Raw genomic sequence first — 12,158 nt, 5'->3', positions numbered from 1 at the left:
AAAGAATAATGGAATGTTCTTCCCTTTGAAACTCTACCTCTGCTCTATGTTTAAAATAAGATGTTTTCTAATATCTCAGACAGTCAGGGAATGAGAAGATATGTAACTACAGTTATGTAAACAGGCAACTCTGCAATAAAATGCCCTCTATGAATGGGTTATTCTTTAAAAAAAACTTCCAAGACTCACATAAGTTTACTTGGTTTTCTTATATATCAGCTATTCCTTTAGTATAGGTAATCCTTACTTTGCACAGTAGTGGAGGACCAAAAGCCATTCAAGAAAAAACCATGAAAAGCAGTCTTAATAATCAATGGGAAGAATCAAGTTCCTTTATAAACTTTAATATTTTTTGTCAAAACATTAAATCTCTTACTGTCAGTTATAAATGTTTATGGAAATGAAAAGAGTAAAACAATATTTAGCACACTAATATTTAGTATAATTTAAACCATTAGAAACATTGTGAAATAAAGTATTTTATTTCTTTGAATACTGTTGGAAATAATCTGAATAGTGCTTATCTTCTTATCCTGTAAGTTATGATATGAAGCTGCTAGCATCTTTTCTAATGCCTTGACGATTGTCATACTCCTGAGTTTGCATCAGCTTCGAACATTTTATCCTTAATGCTTTCAATGTCATGAAATATCTCCATATTGCTTTAATGTGAAGTTTTTTGCTAGCCTGTCACTTTCTCTAGATAACTTTATTCTTTTCATCAAAACTACTTTTCTCGTTTATGTCAATAAGTTTGTCACTCCCAAATTCCTCAGGCATTGCCAGGGTCTCTCAGATGGTGGCAGTTTCAATGTTTCCATGGTCAGTGCTTCAATAACTACATTTACATTTGATTCCAATTTTACTTCTGGCATTGATCACTATTTAGTTCTTTGCTGCACCTTCATTTTTGTTGGCCAGTTCTGTCTTTTAATGATCCATACTTGTAAAATGTATGTGACAATACTGCTCGTGTTACTGTCTTTGTGTGAATAGAGTAACAGATGCAGAGGGACCAACCACTTTCAGACTTGGAAAGAAGTGACCTGATTGGTCACTGATGTACGTCTGTTATGTATGTACTGTTTTGTGAGCTGAAAAGCAAGTATTGAAATGTTTATTTTATGCAGTTACATGCTGTTAGTTACAGTTAATATAATGTAAATTTGGGTCCCTTTGTTAGATAACTAGGCTTATTTACCTAAACTATGGCAACTGAAATTTATGCGTATTGGAAGCATGTATGGCAAGGATATCAGTGTTGAAAAACTGTCACATAGGCCAGATCCTAAAAGCTGGTCCAGATCCAATGATTGCTTTCACTTTGTTTCATAATTGCTACTTCATCTAGCAAGTAAGGAAAGGATATGAAATCAAAGATACATGGGGGGCAGATGGGTTCACTTCCCTCATGTCCTGAAGATGTTTTAAAAGTTTAGTGGTCTCAGCAACCCACTGGGCTTGTTGACTTTGTCCCTTTTGTTAGGGATGCCATTGAAAACTAGAGAAACAAGTTAATTGCTCAAGTTCTCATAACTACTTAATGGCAGCATAACAGTAGAATTTAGGTCTTTTGGTACTTCTGGCATTTATTCTTTTACCACATTTGCTTGCTTTTAATTCCCTTCAAGCGCATCCTATTACTCCTGCGTAATGGGCTATGAGAAAATCTGAACTGAAGAGCTTTTCATAGAGATAGTCATACTCTATCCTAGGTGTAATACCTTAAAGGTCAAACTAATAGGACTTTGATTTCTCTTACTGTTAGTAGGGACAGGAACAATCTTGTACCTCTGTAGCTTTTCAGGCAAGGGGAGCCCTAATCCAGAATGTGTATATCCCTTAACACTGCAAGCTGAGAAATCCTTTAAGTTTCTCCCAGATTCTAGCACACTTCCAATATATCAGTTGCAGCTCCCAAACTGCTTTACGATGTTTTCTCTGACATAATGAAGCCTTTGGCCATCACTGCTACTTTGAAAATCAAAGCCTTTTGGTCTCTAATGGAATGTTTATAAAAATACTCCATTTTGAAATTTGCTCAGGAAAAGGAAGTATGGTAAATGATGTTAGAATTCCCTCCGGCTTGTCTTGGCATTGATTCATTTAATGTTATGTACTCTGGAAATATCTGGAATTAGTGTGAATAAGAATATTAAAACCCAAAGTTAAATAATCTCTTATCTTCATTGTCTTCTTTTATAGAAGTATAGCATCAGATATGCAGATATTATTAACAAATAATTGTTATTTCTCTCTGACTTGGTTTATTTCCTTTTGCCAAATCTAATACACTAATCCAGGGTAAGCTTAAAATTCCTAATAGCTATGTCAAAAGTCTCATATGTTTCCATTCTTTTGCTAAGGTTAAAGTGTCAGGGTTTTTTTAAGATTTTATTTATTTAGGGCGCCTGGGTGGCTCAGTGGGTTAAGCCGCTGCCTTCGGCTCAGGTCATGATCTCAGGGTCCTGGGATCGAGGCCCGCATCGGGCTCTCTGCTCAGCAGGAAGCCTGCTTCTCTCTCTCTGCCTGCCTCTCCATCTACTTGTGATTTCTCTCTGTCAAATAAATAAATAAAATCTTTAAAAAAAAAAAAAGATTTTATTTATTTATTTGATTAAGAAAGGAGAGAAGGAGAGAGCATGAGCAGGGGGTGGGGCAGAGGGAGAGGGAGAAGCAGGCTTCCCACTGAACAGGGAGACAGGACACGGAATCATCCCAGGACCCTGGGATCATGACCTGCGCTGAAGGCAGATGCTTAACTGACTGAGCCACCATGTGTCATAAGTGGCAGGTTTTTTTTAGAAGGAGCAATATAAGATGGCAAGCCTGTAGCAAAAAAAAAAAAAAAAACCCAAAATAAAACAAAACAAAACCACACACACACAAAACAAAACAAAAGCCACAGAACTATATTCTGGATATGTTGTTATCTGTTGCTTTCCTTAGTGTCAATGAAAAAACAAAACAAAACAGTCAAATGTATGAAACATTCAGTTTAGTAATATAGTGATTCAGAATACTTACATGTAAAAGAGATGCAAGGACCTTTGGCTTATCCTATGCTGTTGGCTCTGTCTTAATGTAAGGCACTAATGCATCTATCTGAAAGTAAGAAAATAACATCTATTCAAGAAATTTTAATGAGGACTGCTATATACCAGGAATTGTTGTAGGGAGCTAGCAGTGGATGTAAGATGGTCAGACTCCCTGCTTACCTGGAGCTTATACTCTAATCAGGGAGAGAAAGATTAAAAAATTATGTGGATACGTTAATTAATTGATCAGTTCCATGGCTTTCACTATATATTTCTGTTAGTTTGCCCACCAGCACAGGCCTCTTATTAGCATGGTAAAAAGGTCTGATCACTCAAAGTATTATAGACTTGTAAAGTATTGAAATGGAACTTTGGGGAATTGAGGGCAGTGACCTTTTAGAAAACAGCCAGCCCCATCAGTGATTTCTGCTGGCTGTCCCTGTCAAATGTGCCCCCATTGCTGGCCTTTGTTGTTAGTTCTTATGGCACTTCAGCTTTCTGAAGTAACCCAGAATACATGGATGGGGCTGTCATTTTGACTTCAACTCAAAACCATTTGTTAACCTCTTTTAAAAACATTATTTAAAAAAAAAAGAAAAAACAGAGGGGCAAATGTAGCGTCTTAAAGTGACATGCTTGAAATTCCAGGTTAAAACCTTCTAATAAAAAGCTGCTAATACTTTGGGAAACATTTCTTATTTGTCACTAGTCTTTCCTTACATAAGCCTCTGAGTTCCCAAGGACATCCTTTGGTAATAGCTGACTTACCTACCTAATAAAATTATTTTATTTATTTATTTATTTTTAAGATTCTATTTATTTATTTATTTGAGAGAGAGATCACAAGTAGGTGGAGAGGCAGGCAGAGAGAGAGGGGGAAGCAGGCTTCCCGCTGAGCAGAGAGCCCAATGTGGGGCTTGATCCCAGGACTCTGAGACCATGACCTGAGCCGAAAGCAGAGGCTCAACCCACTGAGCCACCCAGGCACCCCAACACTGTTTGATTTTAAATTGTTTGATTTTTCAGCACCTGGGTGGCATAGTCAGTTGAGCATCCAACTCAATATCCGCTCAGATCATGATCTCAGGGTTGTGGGATCAAGCCCCATGTAGGGCTCCACATTCAGCGGGGAGTCTGTCTCCTTCATTGCCCTTCCCCCAACTCGTGCCTCTTCGCTCTCTGTCTCCCTCTAAAATAAATAAATCTTTAAAGAATTGTTTGATTTTTTTTTCTTCTGAGTTTACCTTTATTGTAAAAATTGCATGTAAGAAATTAAGATAAATTTTATCTTGGTAAGCAAATTTAAGGCTGTCACTTTTGCTGTTTGCATTAAGTAAACATGCTACATGTTTTTTCCATTAAAAAATATGTGGGTTATTTGATTTTAGAGTAGTTATTATCAAGAACTTAAAAACATTTTTGCTGATGTCCTTAAAATATTTGTCTGCTCTTTAAAATTCTCTTGCAGAAACTCTGTCAAATACTACATATATAAACTAAAACATTTTTCTCTAACAAAGAAGGAAAAGCTACCATCATTCATTTAACCAGATATTCGTAGTAGTAAAATTGGTTTTAAAACAGGGGGACTTGTTATTGTAGCTGGTTTTGTTTTTGTTATACCTGTGGTTTTTGCTTTGTTTTTTAGAGGTTGATTGCAGTGAGTAGATCAATTTCAATACTGTGTCTTTTAAGGCCATTATAAGCCTGAGATTTTATGAATCTGTTTTCTGCTTTTCTCCCCCCATAGTGACCAGAGCAGGAATTTTGTCAGAGTCACTAGAGAGTGAATTGGGCTGTAGTGTAGGAGGTGGTGTTAGGCATTGAGTGAGACAGCAGAGAGCACATGTTGTGGTTGTCTCTAAAAGGTAATTACTGTGAGTTTCTTCTTTGTTTTTTTGTTTTTGGTTTTTTAAAATACCTAGTACAGAGGCGCCTGGGTGGCTCAGTTGGTTAAAATACCTAGTACATTCTCTTAATTGTAATAACTTTTAAAATTTATTTATTTATTTATTTCAGAGAGAGAGCATGTGTGCACATGGGCACATGTTTGGGGGTGGGGAGAATAGAGGGAGAGGGGAAGCTGACTCTCTGATGAGCCGAAGCCTAGGCAAGGCTTGATCCCACAACCCTGAGATCTGGACCTGAGCCAAAACCAAGGAACCACCCAGGCACCCCTTAATTGTAATTATAATTAGGGGGGAAAGGGAGAAAAGATAAACCCATAGATTAAAAAAAAAAATTTTTTTTTAGAAGCCATCTTTTCAAGTACTTTGCTCCAAACAGATAATCCGTGAATTCTTTAACAGGGGTCAATATTTAAGTCATTAAAAAGATTATAGAAAGAGACTTTTTAAAAGAACTTTTGTGGAGAGGGCTGAGCACCACTTGGGGCTCAATCTCATGACCCTGAGATCACGATCCAAGCAGAAATCAAGAGTTAGTCACCCAACCTACAGAGCCACCAAGGCACCCCCCAGTACCCATTCTTTTTTTTTAATTTTTTTAAATTTTTTAAAAATTTATTTATTTTCAGCATAACAGTATCATTACTTTTTCACTACACCCAGTGCTCCATTGCAGTCCGTGCCCTCTATAATACCCACCACCTGGTACCCCGACCTTCCCCCCCCGCCGCCGCTTCAAACCCCTCAGATTGTTTTTCAGAGTCCATAGTCTCTCATGATTCACCTCCCCTTCCAATTTACCCCAACCCCCTTCTTTCTAACTCCCCATGTCCTCCATTCTTTTTGTTATGCTCCACAAATAAGTGAAACCATGATAATTGACTCTCTCTGCTTGACTTATTTCACTCAGCATAATCTCTTCCAGTCCCGTCCACGTTGCTACAAAAGTTGGGTATTCATCCTTTTTGATGGAGGCATAATACTCCATAGTGTATATGGACCACATCTTCTACATTGAGATATTACCTTACACCAGTTAGAATGGCCAAGATTAGCAAGACAGGAAACAACATGTGTTGGAGAGGATGTGGAGAAAGGGGAACCCTCTTCCACTATTGGTGGGAATGCAAGTTGGTGCAGCCTCTTTTGAGAACAGTGTGGAGATTCCTCAAGAAATTAAAAATAGAACTTCCCTATGACCTTGCCATTGCACTCCTGGGTATTTACCCCAAAGTTAGTGATGTAGTGAAAAGAAGGGCCATCTGTACCCCAATGATTATAGCAGCAATGGCCACGGTCGCCAAACTGTGGAAAGAACCAAGATGCCCTTCATCGGATGAATGGATAAGGAAGATGTGGTCCATATACACTATGGAGTATTATGCCTCCATCAGAAAGGACAAATACCCAGTACCCATTCTTAAGGGAATAATGAAAACAAGATAATCCTGAGTAAAAGAAGTGAATTTTTGATATGTTCTTTTTCGGTTACTCTCCAAAATGTTCCTTTTCAGAAAATGTGAAGATGTTTTTATGTGTAATATATTGGAACCACAAGCACTGACTTTGTATTTCAAAGTTGGAAGAAATGAGATTGATGTCCCACACAGTTGTAAAATGCCAAAAATAAGTAGAGCTGGAATGAATTAAAGCCCAGTGTTCAGAAAAGCCAAGTAAAAGCTTCAGATCAAGAGTAGCTATAATTGAAAGGGTCCAAATAAGTATTTAAAACCACCCCTGCTGGGATTGCTAAGACTTCTGAATTTCAAATTGGCATTTTATGTTTGACAAGGTGACATTGTATAAGAAATGTATTGTAAAACACTGCTGTACAATAGGAAAATGATTGAATGTAAATATTTCAGGATGTGGACCACTGTTCAAATGTTATCATAAATCTTTGCCATTGTTTTAGGGGATAACCCTGCATGCATATATGAGCTGAATTGAGAGAGCTAGCCCTTGGAAGGGAAATCAGCAGTGAGTTTGTGCGTGTCTGACCTTCTGCTATTACTAATCTGATTTGACCACAAAAGTATCCTATTAGATCTTTGCTATTGTTATCATATGCATATTATTACATAAAGTGAAAAACTCTTTTCTGAAGATACTACATCTGGCACTGCTTTTGACCTGTTCATCGGGTGGTCTGAAATGTCATTGGTATGTGAAATTGAAATAGGTTGAGCCAGTATGCCCTCTTAAACTTTGGAAAGGGAAAAAAAAAAAAAAGCTTGAACTGTAAAGTTAACTATCTTTCCATTCCTTGCAGGTTTGGAAGGTTTACAGTAGCTGCTCTTCAGTCCAAAGTAGAACAGCATGAACGTGAAACCAATCGCCTCAAGAAAGCCCTGGAACGAAGTGATAAGTATATAGAGGAACTAGAATCTCAAATTTCACAGCTAAAAAATTCAAGTGAAGAGAAGGAAGCTATGAATTCCATTTGCCAGAGAGCACTTCCTACAGATGGCAAAGGGAGCATAGGCAATGAGGAGGATATGACATCAAAGAATCAAGGTGATGGTGCCAGAAAGCCACTTGGCTCATCCACCTCAAGTTCTCACCTGGCAAAACCTTCTAGCAGTTCTGCCAGGCAGGAAAGCACCAGCAAAACAGAACCAAATTGTTCCAAGAACAAAGACCTATATCAAAAACAGGTGGAAATAATGTTAGATGTGACAGATACAAGCATGGATACTTATTTAGAAAGAGAATGGGGTAATAAGCCAAGTGATTGTATACCCTACAAAGATGAAGAACTTTATGATCTTCCAGCTCCTTGTACCCCTTTGTCCCTTAGTTGCCTTCAGCTCAGTACTCCAGAAAATAGAGAGAGCTCTGTAGTCAAAGCAGTAGGTTCCAAAAAGCACTCGAACCATCTTAGAAAATTGGTGTTTGATGATTTTTGTGATTCTCCGAATGTTTGTAATAAAGATTCATCAGAAGATGATAGAAGTGAAAATGAAAAGAAATCAGAATGTTTTGCTTCCTCAAAGACAGGATTTTGGGACTGTTGTTCCACAAGCTATGCCCAAAACTTGGATTTTGAAAGCTCAGAGGGGAACACAATAGCAAATTCTGTTGGAGAAATTTCTTTAAAATTAGGTGAGAAATCAGGCTCCTGCTTATCTAAGAGGTTGAATTCTATTCGCTCGTTTGAAATGAATCGGACGAGAACATCCAGTGAAGCATCCATGGACGCAGCTTACCTTGACAAAATCTCCGAGTTGGATTCGATGATGTCGGAATCAGACAATAGCAAGAGCCCTTGTAATAACGGTTTTAAGTCAGTGGACTTAGATGTGTTATCAAAGTCCTCTCAAGGCAGTGAATTTCTTGAGGAGCCAGATAAGTTGGAGGAAAGAACTAAGCCAAACCTTTCCAAAGGTTCTCTAACTACTGATCAGTTAGAAAATGGAAATGATTGGAAACCCACTTCTTTTTTCCTCCTCTCTCCATCTGACCAAGAAATGAATGAAGATTTTTCTCTCCATACCAGTTCTAACCCAGGAACTAATGAAATCAAACCCCCAAGCTGTTTGTTTCAGACTGAGTTCTCCCAGGGTGTTTTGTTAAGCAGTTCACACCGGCTATTTGAAGATCAGAGGTTTGGGTCATCTTTATTTAAGATGACCTCAGAGATGCATGGTCTTCATAACCACCTTCAGTCTCCTTGGTCTACTTCCTTTGTGCCTGAGAAGAGGAATAAAAATACAAATCAGTCAACGAAAAGAAAAATCCAGAGCAGTCTTTCCAATGCCAGCCCATCAAAAGCAACTAAAAGTTGACTCATTAGAAAGGTGTCATTTATGTTTTTGTCCTGAGAGGAATAGAAGTTTTTTAAAGTTACTTTTTTCCCTCATAAAAGTTCTGTACAATGTTGAATTGATAATCTGTAGTCAAGTATCAAGTCAGAATGGTGGATTAGCCTGTACCTAAAATACTTCTGTTCATTTTAAAGAATTTGTCATTTTTTCATTTCATTTGGGCATCTTTTTAACCAGAAAAGATAGGGAGAGGGAGAGAGTTTCTTTTAATGAATATTATATGTATCTGGTTTGGGTGTGTTATGTTTTCTTAGGTCTTGATTTATCTGTTAAATACAGTGGCCAATTAATGAGCCTTGGTTGTCTTCAAAACTTGGATTCCTTAAATAAAACTTTTTGGGTTGTCTATACACTGCTTATAAGACACTTGAGTTTCCTTAAAGTTTTTCTAAGCTGGGAATTATTTTACCTGTCCTTTTTTTATTTATGTGTAGTGATGGCTCAACTTTTAGGCAGGGCCATGGTGGAGAAAGAGCACTCTAACCTTAGTCCAATATTCATTTACTTGGTTTTGTTTTGTTTTGTTTTTTAGGTTTTGTATATGTATGTTTGCATTTTTAACATTGTGTTTTGTACAGTTTTTGTGAGAACCTTTTGCTACAATGAAAAAACACATTTTCTATATGAAAATACTTGTTTTAAGTGAGGTAGCTTTCATTTCCTCATCTTTTTGTGTGTGTTGAAAATCGGAAATTGAACCTACTTTGGAAAGAAGGCATAGAATGGTTGGTTGGGTTTGGAGGAGCCTAAGTATGGTAGCTTCATTGTTCCAGATACACAGGTGTGGAAGTGCTCTTTGCCAAATGCTTGATTCACTTTCATCCCAGGGGAGCTTTTTTGGAGTGAAGTTCTTGTTTGCATGTTACTGTTCTTTGTGGAAACTCTGTATGCATGGTAGCATTCTTTCTTGCACTGTTTTCCTTACTTAGAAAACGAAGTTTTAGTTGGTTAATAGAATATCTCTTACGTAGGACAGATTTTTTTTTCATGAAGAGTGTTGGGATGAGAATAGGTGAGCTAAGCACAATTTTTAATTTAGGCTCTGAAAAAGTATATTCTAAACATGTTTGGTATGCCTGTATAGGCCTTTAAAAATGGTTTGTATGCTAATGACTTGTTTATCTAATGTGCACTGAACATTTTACATTAATACTGTACTGTTTTACATTAATACTGCATGCTTTTCTATGTGAATTGAATAAAGGATGTCATAAGCACTGTAATCCTTGATGTTGTCTCAGATATTGAATTAGCCTATAACGACCAGTAAAACTTACCATTTTTAATTGATCTTGTAGAGAGGTTGACAGACTATGGACCATGGACTAAATCTGGCCTACACCTATTTTTGTGAAAAGCCTGTGAACTAAAAATGGTTTCTATACTTTTTAATGGCTTTTAAGAATTAAAAAATATTTCATAATATAGGAAAATGATATAAAATTCAAATTTCAATATTTCTAAATAAAGTCTTATTAGAACGCAGCTACACTCATTTGTTTACATATTACCTATGACTGCTTCTGCTTTGCAGTGGCAGAACTGAAGAGCTGCCAGTGAGACCATATGGCCCACAAAGCCTAAAATATTTACTTTTTGGCTTTTTACAGAATATTTGCTGACCCCTGTTAATAATAGACTTTGTGGATTCAGTGAAACCGTGAAAGTATAACAAATCACTTTTATGATTTAGAGAATCATACCCTCCACTTTTAGGAATAATAAGGGGCAAAAAAAAAAAGCTAACGTGAAACATAATTTTTATTATATATATTTTCCAATAAGTATTTGTGTGCTGTTTTATTCTTTTTGATGTGTTGAAGTCGGAAGATACTTTTAGAGAGTAGTTTAGATATCTTTGACAATGGTAACATATTTGAAATTCTATTAAATATAGAAATCTATAATTTTTCTAAGTAATCATAGAGTAAATTAGGGGGTAAGCCTCACTTTAATTCTGTAACTCTTCTTTACTATGAATGTGTCAGTTTTTAATCCATTAATCCAAATATATACCATCACTGTGCCATGGCAGTGCAGAATGTGTAACCTGATTAGTGATGCCTAATCAGGGTTAGAGCATCTCTACAGGACCAGAGTATTTCCCAGCTGCTTCAGAAACGTTGCTCCGCCCTTCCCAAAATGATATGTCATACATTAAACCCATCAAACGTGACATTTCCCCGTTGAAGAGAATAATCTTCAGGATTTTATTTTAATCACATTCTCATTTGTACTCTTTACTACTTTTACCATAATCTGATATATCATGATACATGTAGTGGTTTCATATGTTTTTAAGTATATTGTACACACACTCTAAAAACGAAAGACAAATTTAGTTAAACCAAGTACTTTACTAATTTCTATTTCCTTTAATCCTCTTCAAACTCTGTAAGGCAAGAGCCTCAGTTTAAAGTGAATGATTTGAGGATTAGTGGTCACACAGCTGGAATGGGATAGAACCATGTCTTAGAGCTGGGCCCCTAATTCTAGAGCATGTACTCTTCCTCCCTAGTGCTTGAAAGTTCACATCTGAAGGCCAAAGGATGAACAGGTTTGAAATTTCCAAGGGTTCTTTTTAAAGTACTACTTGAGAAATACTGGCATGTTTCTTTTCAGGTAGGATTTTCTTCCTGCCAACGTTCCACTACTAAGTGGAAGCTCAGTGGTGAGAGTTGTTTGCCTCTTTGAATTAATGTAGGAAAATTTGCATTAACTCTGACATTTAGATGAATTTAACCCTTATTGGGAGGTTTAGATAGCACTAAAGGCCATGTTAGAACAAGATGCACTTGTGATAAGGGAAGCAGACTCTAATCAGTGATGCCTGTAAAAACAGCATCTTTTGATTGCTCATCTTTCTAAAATATGGCTAAGGGAATGTGACATGATGGTAGGTTTTTGTTTGTTTTTTGGGGTTTTTTTTTTGACATGAACTTTAGTGTTCATCTTTTAATTTTCAAAATCTTAATCCCATCAACAATGACTTTTTTTCCTGTTTTAATGTATCATCTGAGATTGAAACTGAAAATGGTAGATTCTAAGATTTATAGCCCCTTAATTTCAAATCTACTTTGTATTCCTATAATGGCTTTTGTATCTAAATTGGTTTAAAACTGAAGGTACCACTGAACAAGGGGAGAACTTTGGTCTTAAATCCTAAGATATTTCAGGAACTTGTTTCTGTATACTTGAATGATTTTCAGTTATCCACAGTATAATACATAGATTTTGTACCTGTGAATGATACTTGTAGAACATCAAACTGAGATTAACAGTAACTTTATGGAATATAGCCTACTATTAGATTAAAAGAGTGTTTTCCAAAGCCTCATAAGAAGGTCTTTCATTCCTATTTGTGGGAGTCCTACAACACAGTCTTT

At 36.7% G+C, this 12,158-nt stretch overlaps 1 protein-coding gene across 1 annotated transcript in view; it reads left to right on the top strand.

Annotated features, from left to right (window-relative positions):
• Window positions 1-9,995, top strand: part of OBI1 (ORC ubiquitin ligase 1) — a 44,054-nt gene extending 34,059 nt beyond the window's left edge. Inside the window, exon 6 of the mRNA XM_044249925.1 lies at window positions 7,218-9,995. Within this exon, the coding sequence (XP_044105860.1) occupies window positions 7,218-8,733 (1,516 nt within the window). The 3' untranslated portion in view covers window positions 8,734-9,995. The remainder of the gene's footprint in view (window positions 1-7,217) is intronic.
• The last annotated feature ends 2,163 nt before the right edge of the window (window positions 9,996-12,158 follow it).

The sequence above is a fragment of the Neovison vison genome, chromosome 5, assembly GCF_020171115.1.
Source record: "Neovison vison isolate M4711 chromosome 5, ASM_NN_V1, whole genome shotgun sequence".
Lineage (NCBI taxonomy): Eukaryota > Metazoa > Chordata > Mammalia > Carnivora > Mustelidae > Neogale > Neogale vison.
The sequence above is the reverse complement of the archived record's forward strand: the minus strand, read 5'-3'. Positions and strand labels throughout refer to the sequence as shown.